The sequence below is a fragment of the Strix aluco genome, chromosome 1 (genome assembly GCF_031877795.1).
Source record: "Strix aluco isolate bStrAlu1 chromosome 1, bStrAlu1.hap1, whole genome shotgun sequence".
NCBI lineage: Eukaryota > Metazoa > Chordata > Aves > Strigiformes > Strigidae > Strix > Strix aluco.
The window spans coordinates 97128407-97146878 of record NC_133931.1 but is presented as its reverse complement, the minus strand read 5'-3'; the positions used below and the strand labels follow the sequence as shown (position 1 = coordinate 97146878).

The 18472-nt window shown below is 43.6% G+C and overlaps 1 protein-coding gene across 2 annotated transcripts in view; it reads left to right on the top strand.

Moving 5' to 3' along the window:
- The window catches only part of NEDD9 (neural precursor cell expressed, developmentally down-regulated 9), a 77851-nt gene that overhangs the window by 34822 nt on the left and 24557 nt on the right, over positions 1 to 18472 (top strand). The window contains exon 1 of one of the 2 annotated variants that reach the window (XM_074828291.1): positions 2690 to 2762. The exons of the other annotated variant lie outside the window; for it this stretch is intronic. Coding sequence (XP_074684392.1) covers positions 2751 to 2762 — 12 coding nt within the window. The 5' untranslated portion in view covers positions 2690 to 2750. Of the gene's footprint in view, positions 1 to 2689; positions 2763 to 18472 lie in introns of those variants that run through there. 2 annotated transcript variants of the gene reach the window in all.

Sequence of the window (18472 nt, the reverse complement as noted above, 5' to 3'; positions counted from 1 at the left end):
TCAAAGTGCAAAGAAAACCTAAGACGGTAAATGGAGTAGGTGAGAGAGGAGGAGGGAGGGTGCGTGAGCAAAATGAGCAGTGGGACTTCACTGAGGACGTGGTGTGCAATGGCAATCTCCTTTTCTCCCTGTAAAATACCAAGTCTTGTATCTGCTTCTTCAGAATTGTAAAGTATAGCTATCAACACCGATAGACTTTGTGTTTTTGTGCCCAAAATGTCATTCCAGTGGCATCTAATTAAGAGGTTTAATATGAGTTATGGAGAGCGATAAAGGCAAAACAATACATACAAGGGAACAATCCAACTAGAATTTTACATTAACACATCTGTTACCTCATATTAAGATTGGTCAGGGACATTTTACGTATATTAAAAGCAATGCAAGCTAAAACAAAAGCAGAAGGCACAGCTTTTTAAATGTGCTTAGGTTTCATAATGTGATTGTAAAGCATTCTGAGAAAGGAAAAACACCAATTACGTGAAAAGTATCACTACTGGTGGGATAACTGGAAACCAGATGCACTCTGCATTTAAACATAGGTGAAGTCAGAAATGTGATTCTACTTTTCTTATTTTTATCTCTGATACATATCTGGTTCTTATTAATGGGGGTTTACAATCTTTCATGCATTTATCCTCGTGACAGTGGTGCCACATAAAGAGATTATACAGAGTTTATTCAGGGAACAGGATCTGGATGGTAGTCCAATACCATGCTAATCCTTTAGCCATTGCATCCTCTGTACTTGGGAGAAATGTTCTCCTCCCAGGAGAAATTTTTATCCTTGGAGTATGAAGGGCAAAAACACACAAAAAGAAAACCAAAGGTCAAACTCTACAGTTAAGAAACGCTCCAAAGAGATTTGCACTTTCCTAATAGTAAGCTGGTTATGCATAATCACGGGAAGAATTATTTTCTTAAATAAAGTGTCTAAGGACACAGCATACAAACGAGCTTTATTCTCTTCAAACTACCCACATTTATTTTGATGCTACACTTAAAACAATGCTGCCCCAAACTCAGTGCATGTAAAATATTATGCTACAAGTATCTTCTTGGAAAATCAGAAGAATCAACAGCAACAACAAAAGCGGAAAGAAAAACCCAGAGAAAAACTCCTACGAGGGGTTATAGCCAGTGAAACTATAGCACTGCATAGGGAGCCCAGTCACAGTGGCGTGCTCTGCACTGCAGAGAGCAGAAGCTCACTTTTCTCACTAATAACTCAGACATCTTTTGTACTGACAGGGACTCATACTGATGAACTATTAGGGCATGTGCAGCCAAGAAGACGGTATAGAAAAAAAACAATTTTTGCATTCATTTAGTAAATTTGTATAGCACAGCCACTTATTTTACACTGAAACTAGAGAACGAAGGAGATTGCAGATAGAAGTATGACATTCTTTAGAAGCCATGAAGCCATTTTAGCAATAGGATCCCTCTCTAGAGGATTAGTCACATGAGAATTTAAGGATATCACTGTACTATGGAATGAAGTTATGTTTGTAATCTGGTAGTACAAGATTATTCTTTACTGTTTTTCCTTAGGCCACTAGAAATAGTCTTTGAGTCCATCTGCGACCTAGAAATGTTGGGTAAGATCCAACTCGGGTGAAAAGGAGAGAATTTATTTCCTGTTCATCTAAACAAGCTGGAGTATGTCCCATACACAAAGATTCCTATTATGTGCACCATATTAATCATGCCTGATTAAAGGGTCTGACTTAAAATGCATGGAGAATCACCACACATTTATTTTCCCTGCTCTTCCCTGCCCCCGAGATACGAGAGTTAATTATTACTCTCTTCTAAATAATCCTTATTTGCCATGGTCACTCTTTATAATGGACACCTCTAGATCACTAAAGCCATCTTAGCCCCTGGTACCTAACTGGTGTTTAAACAGCAGGCTTTCTCAGGCAAAGTGGTGTTTTGATTCAAGAGGCGATAGCTAAAAGATCATCTTTTGCGGACAAACAAGAACAAAAATCGATTGTAAAGACCAGAATGGAGCAACGTGATGTATTCAACCCCACCAAAAGCTGCACAAGAAAAAGGTGACTGGAAGGGATGGTCGGAGAAGGTTTAGCACCAGGCGGTTTAGCAGCAGGCACGGACCGCTGCGCAGCCCGGCCGGCGGGGCAGGCTCCGGCCCGGGCTAGGCTGTGAGGGGCATTTTTGGTGCCTCTTCCCAGAGCTGCCTTCACCGACAGCCTGGGCGCTTTGAAGCTCGACAGGCCCAGAAATCCCCCAGCACAGGAGGCAGCAGCCGGGGCGGGGGCGTTAGACAGAAGGCCTTTTGTTCCGAGCGTCCGTTTTATGCGGAGACCTCGAGGTGAGCGGCTTTGAAACGGCACGGGGGGTGGTGGTGGTGAGCCAGAGGATCACAGGATGCCGGGCCGTCAGCCCTCGCTCGCTGCGGGAATTTCTCTCCCGCTACACGGCAGCGGGGAGCCGCTCCCCCCGCCGGGCCCACGCCCGGGCCCGCTCCCCTCAGCACCGCCGCGCTAACGGCCCCGGCGCGCGCCGCCACCGGCACTACAGGCGGGGCGGGGGGGCAGGCAGGGGGCGGGGCCGGGGCGGGGCCGGGGCGGGCCCACCCTGACCCCCCGCCCCAGCGTGGCCAATGGGGGATGCGCTATGCAAATGAGCGGGGTATCCTGGCGGCGGGACGGGCGGCGGGGCACCGAGAGCGGCGGGAGGCGGCGGAGCTTCCCCGCCGGCCCCCTCAGCGCTCCGCAGCCATGAAGTACAAGGTGAGCCGCCGTCCCGGGTCTGGGTCTGGGTCTGAGTCTGGGTCTGGGGCGGGCGTTCCCAGTCTCACCGGCTTGTCAGCGGCTTCCCTGGCGGCAGCCGGGCAGCCCTCGCTGAGGGGCCGCAGCGCGGGCGGACGGCTCGGGGCTCCCCTCAGGGCAAGCGGGTGCAGCCGTTGGCCCGGCCAGGCCTCCGCTCGCCTCGCCTGCCGCTCTGTGCTGTCTCCAGGTGCAGAGCCCCAAGGAAGGTGTTCGGGGAGGGGGGAAACGCGGGGGGGCAAGTCCGCGGAGACCCCTCCGGTGCTCTGGGGTGTTCGCGGTGGGGGGGGGGGGGGGGGGGGGGGGGGGGGGAAGGGGTTTCCCCCCCGCGCCCGGTGGCTCCGCGCCTCTCCCGCTTGCGGCGGCGCTTGGTGACGGGATGAGCCCGGTGGTTCGGGAAAGGCGGGTTTGTACGTCGTGCCCAGCATCGCTTTGGGACAGGTATCGCTGCTTCTCGCCGTGGTGGAATGCACCCCTTTTCCAGCCCTTTGTCAACGTCTCGTTACCACAGGGCAGTTTTTCAGGGCGGTCGGTTTGATGGGTCACAAGCAGGGGAAAAAAAAAAAAAAAACAAAACAACTGTATATTTTAAAAAACGGGTAGCCCCCTTTTCCATGTTAAATAAGTGATTTTAGCTTAACCTTTTACCAGAGGTTTTTCTTCCCGGAAGACACAAATGGAAGCTTTCATCCTAGTATTACTCTACTTAAAAACGTCTGGGCAAGGTGCTGAATTGCCCACAGGGCATTAGATTACTGTACAGACATACCATAATCTTGTGTGATTGGAAAAAAAAGGGGGAGGCAAGGAAAAAATTTTCCTTCCTCTGCCAAAAATAACTTCAGCATCAATAAAAAGGTGATTTGGAAATGTCACACGTTATATACTTACTTGGAGACTAACTTGCTTTGAAAGTAAAGTCCTTCTTGCTGAATTTAGGCAGTGTAGTGTAAAAGAGCCCTGATGCTGTAACGTTTAAGGCTTATAAACCTCAGCCAGAATGAGATGTGCGAGTGATACCTAGGTAAATATACACAGATTTTCGTGCTTTTCCATTTATCTCGGAGCTCAGCCCAAGCTTTCAGGATTTCACGTACCCAAACTTAAGGAAGGGTCAGAGTTAAGTTTCCAAAGCTGCTGCCAGTTTCTCCACCTCATGGTGGTTAAGAATAACCAGGAAAAAGAAATTGTGTAAGATATAGATAGACAAAACGCTCCATGACTTTGAAAATTTTGATCTGGATCTGATTGGCCTTTTTTTTTTAATTCTGTCTCAAAACAACTGACTGATTTGAAGTCTGAGATCAAATTTATCTGTCCCTTTCTACTCCCCCTCAGATCAGTTCAGGTAGACTTTATACCTGCTTAGAGAAGCTGTGACTCTCGCCACAAAACATGAGGCACTTGGGGGTAGAAGAGCAGCATCTCAGTCCAGAACTCATGAACTGCTTTCCAGCTGCCCATGGCTAAGTGACACTTGTATTCCAGTGGCAAAATAATGGTCCTGCATAATTATACAGCTTCCCAACTTCTTCTCTTCAAGGAGATAGTGCTTCCTATGTAGCCCAGTGGCACTGCAAGAACCAATAAGGTGGCTCAAAAGGGGGAAGTCTTCCCTGCTCTATAGTTTTCTTTGCCCTGTCTGGTTGGAATGAACATTTAGGTTTGGGTTTGTGATTATGTAATTCTAGACAGAGAAAGCTAGACAAAGAAAGGACAAGCCATTAAAAAAAAAAAAAGACTGAGGGTTTTGGCCTCAAAAACCTTCTTGTCAGACTAGGGTGTTTACTTTCCCTGGGAAATGTGAAGTAGTTACTTACACTGTTTAACTAGGACAAACATCCTTAGATCTGTTTCTTATCCCTGGAGTAACATATAAAGAAAATAACTGTTCATTTAGTCTCCTATTTTCTTTATTTTCTGTCTTTCTTTTATTTTTCTATAGGAAGACAAAAGTCCTGTAGTTTTTATTGTATACAGAAAATAAAGGAACAGAGTGTGCTCATGGCCTGCCTTGGGACATACTATCACTTCAGAGGTGGCTTAGCTTCCAGGTGCAGAGTTGGGTCAATTTAACTACTCTTGGTGTTATATTTGGGCCTGTCATTCTTTACTTTTATACTGATAGTCTGTAGGATAAGGCCTCATTTAATGAAATGATTGAGATGCTTATTAGAGTTTATTTAGAGTATTAAGAGTTGGACAGAACAGGAACTGACTCATGTGTGCGACCCTGAGTACATCTCTCCATCACTCGTGGCTTCACTTTCAGTGTGACTAAACCCAAGGTCTTTTCTTGTCTAGAAAGCCTTTCTGCTACTCAGTCTACCCTTTTTACCACTCAAACATTTCAAAAACTTGTTCTCTCTCTTCTTTCACATAAGCTTCTTTTATTGTCCATCCCACTCTTTAAACATTCTTCCAACATAATACTCAGGTCTAAATCCTCTGAAAGCCACTGGGAAAATCCCTGTGGATTTAAGCAAGTTCAGAATTTTACCTTATATATGTCTCTACACTTCTATCTTTTGTGCACTGTGTGAATTTCAGTCAAGATGAGCCTGTTTAAAGCAAATTTGACCTCAGGTTAGGTCCTGTTATACCATTCATGTACTAGTTAAATATTGGAGAACCCAGAAGTTATTCTGAGCCGTGGAAGGATAGGAAACGTTGAGCATAACAAGTACTTACATGTTAGTTGTGAGCATTTATTAGTCCTACTTTTCTAAAAGCTACTTTCAGAAATGGTGCAGGTTGTATTATGGCAACACCCCGGTTTTTCATTTAATGACCACAGCATCCTTTTTGTGCTAGAGCTCCATGTACCACAAAACTGCATCCTGTCAAGTTCTCACAGGATGCCATACCAGTATTCTGCAGTCCAGAAGGTAGGATCAACCCTTCCTGAAACCAAACCCAGACTGTGATTCCAAGGATGAAGCAGTTACAGCGGAAATGTACTATAGGTAGGAACAGAAATACCAGGGGGTTACTTTGATCAGAGAAGAACGTGGATGGGAGAGGATGTATCTGGCCAGCAATTCCAATGCCCTTATCTCAGGCAATGAAAGTGTAACAGAAGCAAAAAGGAGAAGACATTATCATAACAAGGCTTTTGTAGCTTATTGGCTGTTCACAAGCAAGACAAAAAAAAAAAGAGGGGAAGGAGAAAGGGGGACTTATCTGTTTACTAAGAGATCCAAACAGTTAGTGAAAGAGGAGAGGAAAAAAATTGCTACATTCCTTACCTCATTTAAGCAAAAAGCAGTGACGTAGATGTAAAGTATGAGGTCCTGATTATCTATTTTTAGATAATTTTTTGGGCAAGGAAGAAACCTAAGTAAATAGGGTTTGAAATGCCTGCCATTTGTGCTAAGGCACAGTACTGTAATATATAGACTTGATTACAATGCCTGCACGCCAAGACAAACAAAATAGTGTCACTGGGAAGAAATACTATATTCCCAACCAGAAATGCTTGTGAAAAGCTGCTTGTAACCCTGGCAATGAAAGACTCTGAGCATTGGGCCATGTAAAGGGAAAAGAACTGCCTGTACTTTACTACCCAAATTCCATTTCATTTATTCCTTACACTCCTCTTTGTTCTCCTTTTTTTTGGTGTCTCAGCAATCACAGGGTGACAATCATCTTAGAACTAAATAGGAACTGTAAAACCTTGTAGAAGGTAATACTAGAGGAACAAACCAACAAAAGGAAAAACAGTCCAAGTTTGTGCCACCTCTGTAACCATCGTGAATTTGCAACAGAAGTTCCATGATTCTTCTCTCTTCTGTGTGCATATGGAGGGAGGTGGCAGAAGTCTAGCAGGGTCAGGCCTAAATCAGCAGCAGCATTAGTGAGATGTAGCAGTAGGACTGTCTCCTTCCCAAAGCTTGGAGGGCTGTGGTCATTCTGAGATTGCCACTCTTCCCCATGTGGTCTCTGTGGGCCACTCCCCCACCCGCTCCAACTTATGTACTGCTTATAAGCCTCCAATTTTGGGTCAAGTATGTATTTGTATGCTTAATAGAGGTAATTGCCTCAATACCTCAGGGTATTTGAGAAATTCCTACAACAGAATTTGTTTGCCCTCCCAAAGGTTTGGTAGAATAGCAAGGTGCTGTTTATTCTGTTTCACAGGGGGAGGTGCTGAGGTTTAGGGACATTACAGGACTTGTTTCAGAGGAAGAAGAGCCATCACAAAGCATTACAGCTAACAGCATGCAAGTTTTTGCATGATTTCTAAACTTCTGTTTTTATGCTAACAGCTGTTCCTGAGTAATGTAGCTGTAAAATCTATTTCATCAAGAAATTGGTAGCCTAATCTGTCTCTGTCCAGTAGTTCTTAGTATATCATGGGGAAGCAGAGCTGCCAGATGAACAGTCTTCCTTATATTTTTTTTATCGTTGCGATTCAGTTTGACCCTAGATGGTACAAGAGGCACTGGATACTAATCTGGGAGTTTTACTCATGCTTTTAAGATCATGCTAAGGTTGCAGTCACATTAGACTATTACTTTGCCTCGGGGAACCTTGACTCAACATTAGTCATTCCAAAGCAGTGTCATACTATTCGAAAGACCTGATATCAGAGGGGGACCTACCAGATCAGAGAGCAGGAGAACTGCCTAAATAGTGAGACTTTATGGAAACATCTTCTGCAAAGGAAAAATGAAAGTACGTTTCAGGAGAGTTCTGCAGCCCTTCTAAGCTGATAACTGGCATTTTGCAGAATACAGGCCAGACTTTGGAGAAGTCTTATGAAGCGTTACTGTGAACTTGTTAAGTGTTGGGCACAATTCTTAAAAGCACGCACCGACTTACCTCTGGAATCTTATGATCTCAAGTACAACAAGTGGAGTTAGAAGAAATTAAACTTGCACTGATATCTTATCACTGAACATTGAACTCATATGTGGGGTGGCTCAGGAAAAGTTTATATTATTGAACTGTCTGTGCTCCATTACAAATAACAGAGTCATTGCAGCAAGTCAAGGTGCATCCAGTGACCAGTTGGAATGAGTCAATCCTCCTGAGTCACACCACCATGCCCCACTACTGGAACAGTAAACCTACTGGCTACTCTGGCCAACTTTAGAAACAGTAGGAGACAAGAAACCTATTCGTCCTCTTGCAAAGAGCTTGCGCTTATGGTAGTCCTCAGCCAAGCATGAGGGCCTCTTCTTGCACAGAAGTACAGGAGAAGAGGATGTTCTCTCAGTACCTGGAAACAGCAAACAACCTTGTGTCTCTGTGCATACAAAAAGAAGAAAACCGTGACTGGAGCACAGGGCTTCCTCCTTGTCATGTTGCTGTTATCAAAGATGTTGGGGCATGGGAATGTCTTCTGCATACGATAGATGGGCATACGTCTCTTAGGAGCCTAGGTAAAGCCACTTTTGTTTTGCTTATTTTATTTGGACTAGCTTATCACAGACATTTAAGTATTTAAATCCCATTCATACCAACGGGAATTAGGAACCTGCCTGTCTCCAAGATCTAAAGTTTAATTTCATTTTTAAAGTGATATAAGCGCTTAAGAGGAGCATGCACAGGTGTCTGCCTTAGCTGCCACGATTGTGGAGAACCCTTATCTTCTACTATTCTCATTTCTGGCTGCACTTGATGGAGACAAGTAGCTGAACTTCTTGAGATATTCAAGTCCACACACCTCTCTAGGAGCCCGCATTCAGTGACATTTGGAATGGTAAATGTGCAAGTCACTTTTCAAGATGCTTCTTTGCATAATATGTGCTCTCTGAGCATCCATGAAAGCAGTGGATATTTACCTGTTACAGTACTCTGACGCCTGAAAGATGCTTTATGCTAGGTGTTCAGTAGAATTGATCAGACAGTCCTCTGGTACTGTACTACAAAATAATATTTATGGCAATATTATTCAGCAGTATTTGTTAAGTCAGGCTACTGTTGAGTAAAGCTGTATTTAGAGGTATCCCCCTTGCTGCCTGTAAATGCCTGCAGCTCTCAGTATCAGTGAAGTTGGGTCACTCTACAGCAGCTAGAAGTACAGCCCTTGAATATTGCTGCCTGTTTATCACAGGCTGCTCTTGGCAAGTGACCTTTTTCTTTTGCCTTTTAGTCTAGACATTACAGTAGTGGAAACTGTCTTAAAGTTAAGGAGTTCATTTTTCCACAGTAGATTTGGACGTAGCCTGCGTTTGACAAGAAACAGGACTGCTAAAGCTATAGTTTGCAGTTCTAGAAACACAAGTGCATAGCATGACAAAAAATGTATATTTTTTTTCTCTGTAGGAATGAGGCCCATTCTTGCCTTTCTATTTTTGTGTTTGTTTTAAAAACACTTCATTCACAGTCAGAGTGGATTAGCCTGCCCGGAAAAGGAAGAGTAATAAGAACGGATTTACTCTACAGGAATGCAGTCAGCGCATCGGAAACCCTTTCTTAAGCAGGCCTCATTCACAGCAAGGTTGAAAATTTTAGCAATAGCAGTACTGTGAATCATTTGGTGACAACAAATCTTAGAAAATGCTGAAGGATCCCAGGAGTAAATCTCAATTCCTCCAATGAATGTCCTGCTTAGTTGAGGGCAGGGAGGGAAAATAACAGACCATGAAAACTCAGTGATTCTCTTTCAAAGGAATTTTCTGATCCAAAGGGTTACGTACAAACCAACTGGAAGTGTGCACTCTGTTTAACTTACAGCTTGCAGTAGGTAGGGTCATGAATGCCCTTGTCCTGTGGACTTTACATCCAGTTAAAACACTTAGGGTAATAAACCAATTTTTACTGTTATAGAAGGGCCTAGTTTACAAGCAGATGATATCTTCTCTTTTTTTTTTCCCTCCCTGCTTATACTGCTTTATCTTGTTCGCAGCCCAGAAACTGCACAAACTAATCTCTCATGCGATCAAGAATACAGCTGAAGTTGTGTTTCAATCTGAGACTAAACATAGTAACTATAACTGGTTAAAACGCACCCACATGCTCTCCCTCTCCCTTTGCCGGTGTACACTTTCCTAGAAAATGTCAGCTTGCCAAAACAGAGCTGCTCTGGGAGGCTTGTTGACTTCTGGCTGCTGCCCTGTGGTATGGAGAAGACCCTGACTGCACCTGGCAAGCCTCATCTGCCAGCCAAGCCCTCCTCCCCTGGAAGTGTGTCTGATTCACAGGCAACTTGCTGCCTGTCTCCGCAGCAGCCGGCTGAGGGCTGGTAGGAGCCTGGAAACACAAGGTCCCAAGCTTGGTTTTTTTCAGTAAGCTGGGCTTGTAGGGTACCCCAAGTTGCAGCTGCTGTGTAGTATCCCAGATGATGACACTGAAGTGGCTGAGAAGGGTGGCTTTCCCTTCTGTGGAGAATTTTTGGGGAAACTTGGGGGAAGAAGAATGTGTCCCAGTTCAGCTAAGTTCTAGCTTTAAAAAAAAAATAAAATTAAAAAATACTTTCCAAAGCTGAAGACAGATGGAAATAAGTTGGTGACAATTCTGAGGTCCTATATGTACACAGCTATGGTTTCATGACAGTCAAGTTGTGATTGTTTCCCCAGAACTGCACAGAGAAGGGTTAAATTTGGGAGGAGGGGCTTTTTTTTTTAGGAAACTTTGGGAGAAGACTGCTTGCCAATGCCAGAAAATGGAAAACTGAGAACTCAAAACACACATTTCAAGATTCTTTCTTTCCATCTTCTTTTTTTCCCCCCTTCTGCTCTGCTCCTTCAATTCTTAAGCATTCAACATCCGATCTCCTTTCATTAAGTTTTTAATTGCTTGCCTGAGGGAAAGAGGTCAGGTTTTCCATCTGCTTTTTGATTTTGATATAGTGCGGTTTAATCACAGTGAGATCATATTTACTCTAAGGCTATTGTTTGCATGCTTTATTTATTCCTTTATCTCCCCCCCCTCCCATTGATGTCACAGAAGGCACACAGCCCTCAGACAGATTTGAAAAGGCCTTTTAAAGTCGTGGAACTAGATCACACCCTTCTTTGGGTGGGGGGAAAGGAAACTGTTTATGAGGGTAAAACATACACAGAAAGCTTTGCGAGTTAGGTGTGGTGGAATTTCCCAAAATATTAATAGGTCTTGAAGGTAAGTCAGGCGATGTGGTTTGCATTCCCAGAAAGAGCATAGAAAATGGTATTTCAGCACTCCCGTAAAACCCCAGAAACTCAGAGGGCAGGGAAGTAAGATCAGGATGTGTCATCAGTGGATCACTAGGCTGCTTCACTGCAAATCGTATCAGTCTTCTACAGTAGCTGCAAAACAAGGTGGGTGGTCTGACAACACCGCAGCAGGGTGCATTAACCTCAAGGGTGATCCCCAGGGCTGAGCAAAGAGCATTACCTCACATATATGCCCATTTCTAGCGTAGCTATGACCTGTTGCATCTCACTGCACAGACTCCAAACAGAAGGTTGCTATGTAGTAAAAGGGAGTTGCCACTTCTCTTAAACTGCTCCTACAAGCTCACTGAGTGCCTCAGACGTTTTGGGTGATTTAAATGGTGTTTGTGATAGAATACATCCATCCTTCACTGCATCAGAAACAGAAGGGGTAAATCAACTCCTTATTTACCATCTGACCTCAAATTCTATTTCTTTGGTTGCCTTTGTAATGCCCATGAAAGCAAAGCAGCACCCCCACACCTCACCTCCCCTCTAACTAAAATAAAATAAAACCAGCCAAGCCAAAACACAAAACTCAAGAGACAAAAGAATATCTTCCAAATGAAGAGATGAAGCCTAGTTTATTGTCCTTTTAGCCAATGTAGAGTTATCACTGTATAGATACAGAGCCAGAAAACTTTCAACTCACCCAGTTTGAAGTGTCAGTGCAGAACAATGAAGTATTTTATTCACACAGGCCAAAGCTTCAGTTAGGATCTTTTGCTCTAACCTTCATTTTTGCATTTCTCCTTTTTTACTTCCCTCACCTTTTCTACCCTCCTAATTCCTGCTTTTGAATTCACGTGTCTGGATTCCTTCCTGAGTTGCAGCTTCACCACTGTGCCTCAGTTTCTTAAAGTACTTTGCAGACTGCTTACAAAAAAAACAGGATACACAAATATCTCCTATTTCCTTAAAGTGGAACAGCTACACTGAAACAAATAATGTTCGCAGACCAGAGAGCCTTCCATCTCTCACATGTTTATGTTACATTTTGGGTGAACTGATGAACCACATCAGCATCTTGAGCAGGAGTGCGAAATGCCCAGGCCCCAGTCGCTCTGCTTGCTGCCTGCCTGCCATCTCTGCTGGGTAAAGTAATGTGCCTGCAAGAACTGACAGTGAATATATCAAGAGCATGACAGCCGTAACCCTAAGACTAAGATAAGACTTATCCAGGTATGATCCAGTAAGGGGAGACATTCCCATTTTTCATCCTTAACTTTCTGTGTAACTGGTCACACTACCAAAAAAAAAAACCCAGGCAGAACAAATTCTGAAATTCAGACCTCTAAGGCCAGACAGAGGGGCTGGGACAGCTCTGTGGAACACTGAAATAAGACACTTGCCTTTCTCCTCTGCAGACCCAAGGTTTTCCACATCACAGCCTCCAGGCAGCTTGGCATACTTTAGCATGACTGACAGCCTCTGTTCCAGAGATGCACAGGACCAGAGTGCAAGGATACTTAGGGTGGATTAAGACCTGTCCTCCTTAGGGCTCTGCTCAGGCTGTTACCTCATAGCGCTCATTAGCTGTAAAGCCAGCCTTCCAAATCTGTGCGTGGAAAACTGCTTTAATTTCTATCCAGCAGGACTTGTAATTATTTGGACTAGCAACGCTTGACCAGAAAACTTGGGTTTTTTTGGTGGAAGAAAGCAAGAGAGTGCCTGAAAAGTGGAACTGTGAGCTTTGCCTGTAAGAGTGAACTGAAACATTACTATGCTGAGCATTTGCAACCAGGCTCCCTCTTTTGTCAATAGCTGTGAGCCAAGGAAGCTCACAGTTCCCAGAGCCAGTGGGCAGACCCGCAGCTGAACGAAATGCTCAGAGCCTTTCAGAGTCCTCCTGCCGAAGTTGCGGTAACTGGAACACCCTGGTAGTGAGCTCTTTTGTACGTGCTGTGGTAACACTTCCTGCCTCCTGTATGTAGCTATCAGCTTAAGATAAAAAGTAAGTACCTGCACGCAGCTTGTTGCTGGTGATTAGCCATTACAGGTCTGCACACGTGAGGGCTGTTATAGCCAAGCAGCAAGGCACCATTTTGTAGTCCATGCCCCATGTCAGTGCACACAGGGACCAAGGACATGTCTAAGAATGTGACAGTGCAGCTTTATGTGTACCAGGTACTTCCTTTGCTTTTTACATGGCCTTCTTCCAGGTTCGAGGAGACCAGCAACAGACAATGCTCAAGGCTTAGTCAGTCACCTCTCAACTTGTATTAAGTAGCTTTCATGAAAAGTTGCTTGTTATAGACATATTACCTACTGTGCCTTGATAGCTTCTTTCCTTGCAAACACAGCGCAATAAATTCTTTATTTCAGGGGCCGTGACAGTAAAAAATAGAAAAGGAGATAGGAGCTAAAAAGCACCAATGTTTAAACTGTCCAGTGACTCTTGCACTGAAGCCCTTCTGTCAGAAGGCACAGAGCACAAACTTCCCTCTCTTCTACCAGTACTGCTTGTAGTCAAACTTTCTCTCAGAATAAAACTCACTCTTTTCTGGGTTTTCATATTGGTTCTTCAGTCTCACAGGCAAATCATTACTATTAGGCCTACTGCAACCATACAGGGGTACATAAATGCTTAAGCTTACTTGGGAATGGCAGTGATTCATTTTAAAGAAACCTAAAAGACAGGGGAATCTGTATTAAAATATGTGATGGATAATTAAAAGTGATCTAACCAAAATGAAACTACTGGTTTGTGCACAGACACTTCTTTGGGGTGTGTCCCCCCCACCTTTCCTTCCTTTGTTCCTCTCTTCCTTCCTTCTAAGCTAGCTAAATGTAGAAGAGAAGCCATTTGCTGTTTTAAGAAAGTTTGTCCAATAATAGAAAAAAAGGGGTTCCACCCTTTTTCACTTAAGAGCAGAGGTGATTTCCCTAGTTCTATTTACACATAAACTCTCCACATAGGAAGCAATACTTAAAAACAAGACAAAGCAGAACAAAACAAAACACCCCACCAGTCAAGCACAGAGCAGGGATCAGTATCCACAAGCCTGCATGCTCTGGAACATCCTCATATTGCATCTCTGAGGGAAGCAACTGAAATTCTTTGAGCTTATGGTTGGTTGAACCTTTTCCTTGAGTGTTCATTCATTGCAGAGTTGGCTGAGGAGTCAAGTCAGCAGCCCTGCTCTGGGAGTTTGGCACCACGACACTCAGCCCTTAAAGAATCCATTGTATTTAATCTCATAGCATGTCATTTATTATTCCTATATTTGCTTCCATGGCTGTGGGCACCTCACACGCTCTTGTTACCCACGTCACTTGAATGTGTTTACTCTAACAGAAAGAGTAGATGTTTCCACCACTCTAACTCTTGTCTCTTCCCTCTTCTGCCACAGCCTCATCAACAATCAATCAACCTTTTAATTCTCCAAACCACAAGTGGCGGAATTCTGAGTTCCCTTCAGTGCAGGGAAGGCTAGCCAAAACTGATCATATTCTTCAAAGTATTTTCGTGTGTCTTTATTCAGCTGCAGACATGTCAACCATCAATTGCAGCAGGCTAAGGAGAGAGTAGACACCTTTGACTGTTGTATAGTAGACCACATTTATGCATCTGAATTTGGCCAGTAATTTCTTCAGCATCTGAGAAGAAAAATAATTTATAGAGGTTTTTTTTTTTCTCCTTCAGGTTCTGCAAGTAGAACAGCTGACATCTTTCAGGGCAGGATCTTTTGCTCTCTGTCAGCTTTTAGTAGGACATGCGTCCTGGATGCAAAAGAGAGAAAAATCTAAGGTGTGCAGAGAATAAGAATTGCACCTTTCCAGGGTTTATCTAATGCATTTGCAACTGGCATTAAAGGAAAATTCAGATAGACGTTTCAAATCCCAGGTTCACTTTACCTAGAGAGAGCTTGAAAGCTTTACTTTTGTCTCAACCAATGTAGAAAGTTGGGACCATGGGCAATGTAATCTGCAGTTAATCTAGAGAGTATCCATTTCAGTTTTACTTCTTTTTGACAGAGTCTCTGACACAAGGCATCATGTCTGCTGAGCCTTTCCTGCAGCAATGTTCCAGCTAAAATCCCCAGGCAGCAGTCATTAGGGTCAGACTCCCTTTCACTTTGACCTGCTGATGACTGGGATAGCACTTTATTTAACAGAAGACTGAAAAACTTCCTTTTTTTCAGTGATTTTACAGAAGATACTTTCTATTGCACTCAAGAGTCCGAGGTTAAGAGGAATTTAAGCTTCTTGAGAACAAATGTGGGGGTTTTTTTGTTTTGCCTGTACGGAGTATTAACACAGTGAGGACCTGACCCTGGCTTTGACTTCCAAACATCCCAGTATTGCTAGTAAGGCTGGGGGATACAAAAGCTGTACTGAATCTTTCCAGTCAACCATTAGTTGTAGAGAAACACTTACTAATTGAAGTATGGCTGCTGTAACACTGAGAGCTCAGGTGAATGGAGCTGTATATAGGCCAAAGGTACTTTCAGATTCTGAGGAGAGCACCACTGCACCTATCATGTAGTTAAATTAATGGGACCCGAGGAGAGCAATAGAGGTTTTCATCCTTAATCTTATTAAAAGAAAGTGGTAGCTGCCAGTCCATTTTATGAAGTGCAGCTGATTTCTATGGCAAACTGTTTTCCCTGTCTAGTATCAGATAATTCCTCCCCTGCCATTACAGAACTTGAATTTGTAGCTCCACATCTGTTGCCCTCCTTTTTTCTCTTTGTATTAGAAATATAAAGGGACTTCTGTGCAACTTGCCAGTTGCGAAGACGAGCACCAAGTTTCTCATCAGCCCTTTCTCTATTGCCAGTTTGTTTAGGAAATGGCCAAGGTTTCTTTAGCACTTAGTCATACAAAAAGGGTCACTGCTGTGCCTTTGCCTTCTCATATCAGATGTTAGTGCTTATTTCAGATGGATGAGTGACAGACAGATCCATGCCTCTAGGAGCAAATCCAGTTAATTCCAGATAACCCTCCCCAGTCTCTGAGCTGATGAGACCAATGAGAGGGAGTGTTGCAAGACATGGGTTGTGATGCCCACAGCATCCAAAAATTCTGCTAATTTGTCAAATCGGTCTAGATAAAGCCCACAAGCATTGAGGGGTATCTATGATCAGGACTTCTTTCTGTGAGTGAAATAGTAGAGGCCTACCATCTTGATCACCACAGCAAGTTAAAGGTACCTCTATGGTTTTCAAAAGATTTCCCAATGATCTTCTGTGGTGACAGTTTCATTTTTCTCAAGACTGACTGCTGACTAATGAAAGCAACTGTGACACTGTTCCTAAAGCTTGTATTAAGAAATCCCGTGAAGGAAGAATGCAGTCAGGGAAATGCTAAAAACACAGAAGGTTTGCTTAGCAGGAACAGTGCCCGTGTTGCTGACTACAGCAAAAGGCTTAGTGTTTCTGGTCCCGGTGCTTATTTGTAGGAACATTTTGCCTGCTTCACTGCTCCATCAGTGACTGATGCTGGTGGCATGGCTCTGGGCTATTTAAAAGGCCTTGGGGAAACTGCTGTGAAACAAGTGGCAACCAATTAGTGTAATTCACATACTGGTGCCTGAGTTAACACTGACAAGGAGAATCTGAAGCTGTTTGGAGCGAAGAAGGTCTTGAAGCACATCCAGAAAGTATTAACATGCTGCATGCCAGGTGGTGAGAAGGTCACTGGGACAGAGATAATGAGCAATGGAAAAAACTTCACATGGGAACTTTTATCTGCTCTAATTCTACCACCATTCCAGCTTTGTTCTGAGAATTGCTTTGCTGTAGAAGCTAATCAGGCTTTTCAAATACCTTTAATCACTGAAGTATAGAAGAATACGCATTTATCTTTGATTTAGCCTGCTTGTTTTGTGCCCAGCCCCTGTAATCTTCCCCCTTCTTTAAACAGCATTCTCTGCTAAAGCCTCCTTTAAATAGTCAGTTGGACAGGCTGAGCTAGTCACATTCATAGATTTCTTCTGTGAAAGACACATTAGAAAGGGATATAAAAAAATAAGATATTAACTTGAATATTCAGACTAGGCAGGAACTTTCTTTTCTGAGCTCCTTGGACTCAGCTGAGCAGCCAGGTCAACACAGCAAGAGCATAGATGTAGTGTTCAAGAAGAGACCACTGGTTTTGACCATGCTAAAGAACAGTTTTACAGTTCTGCCAAGGGATGGACAAAATTGCTCCCTGCTTTATCTCTATTCACATTTCTTAGTGTTGCTGACTGATGAGCTGAGTAGATGTACATCAGAGAGAGTGGTGGGCCCCAGTGCCGCTGTTTACATGGGAGTTCAAAATGGCAGTCCTGCTTTTCCAAGCCAAAGCTTAATTTATACTGACCTCACTAATGATGCTGATGAAAGCCAAAGCCAGTGTTACTCACCTTTGAAAGCTGATTCCCCATTCAGAGTAGAGAAAACTGATCTCATGCACCCCATTTCAACACTACATGTCTTGGGAAAAGCATGTTCATCTACCTTTTATGTGACATCTTGAGTTTACCCTTTCTCCATCCACGTCTCAGCCCTTCATACAACCTCCTAGCCGTATGCTACGCTTGAGAAAAGTTGAACTGAACAAGGCCAAATTGAAGTCTGCTGTCTTGAAGCATAGAGATGATGGGAAAACATCAGTGTGTTTCAATGGGAAAAGATATAACAAGTGTGGGATAAGAAAAAAGTTTTGATACATCCAAGGAGGATAAATATGACAGATAAAACCACTAAACTGTACTTGACACTATATCTTTAACAGAGGGAAGATAGGTCTTCAAGACAGCTGCATATCCTATCTTGCAGAGGATTAGCACCATTTCAGTCCGTGTACTGCATCCAGATACTTCAGCTAGAATGCTCCAGATCCAGGGCTCCCTATATTTTTTCAAGTGCTTACAATTAGTTTATAACAGTCAATGCTGACTGCACTCACCAAAAAACAAGCAAGTATGGAGCAGTTGTTGCCAACGCATTTGGAAATGTCACCAGAGCCAAGAAATTAAATGTACTCGGCCTTTGCAAGGGATCCAAGAATGTCAGTACAGACAGCCTGCCTACTTTCCATTGAATGCCTAAGCTTGGCCAGTTATTCAGGACTGGATGTGCCATACCAGCCTGCAAAGAAAGAGGGAGGGGAGCCAATGCATTCCATGAGAGGAAGTGGCACTTGTTAGTAACACATCTGTACCTCACAGACCACAATCTTGCATCAACTCGGAGTTGGCATAGAACTTAGCAGCAGTATTGCTAGTAGCATAGCCACAACAAAACAGAGGTCAGGGCAAGCTGCAAAGCCTGCCTGAAACACTAGGCGAACACTCAGGAGTAGACTTTTGTGAATTTCCCTATGTTAATGTTACTGCTCTGCTTGACATAATCGACTAAAATGCATATAAGCATGCTTAAACTATGTTGACACAGGTCAAAGACACCTCTTGGCTGTCCTTAGACTCCTCCCAAGTTACACATAGATGCACTCTATGGTAACGTTTGGTACCTAAATTCTTAACGGTCTTTGACATAAGGACAGGCCCACGTAGAGTGATACAGCTTTCCCCACGGCAAAGGC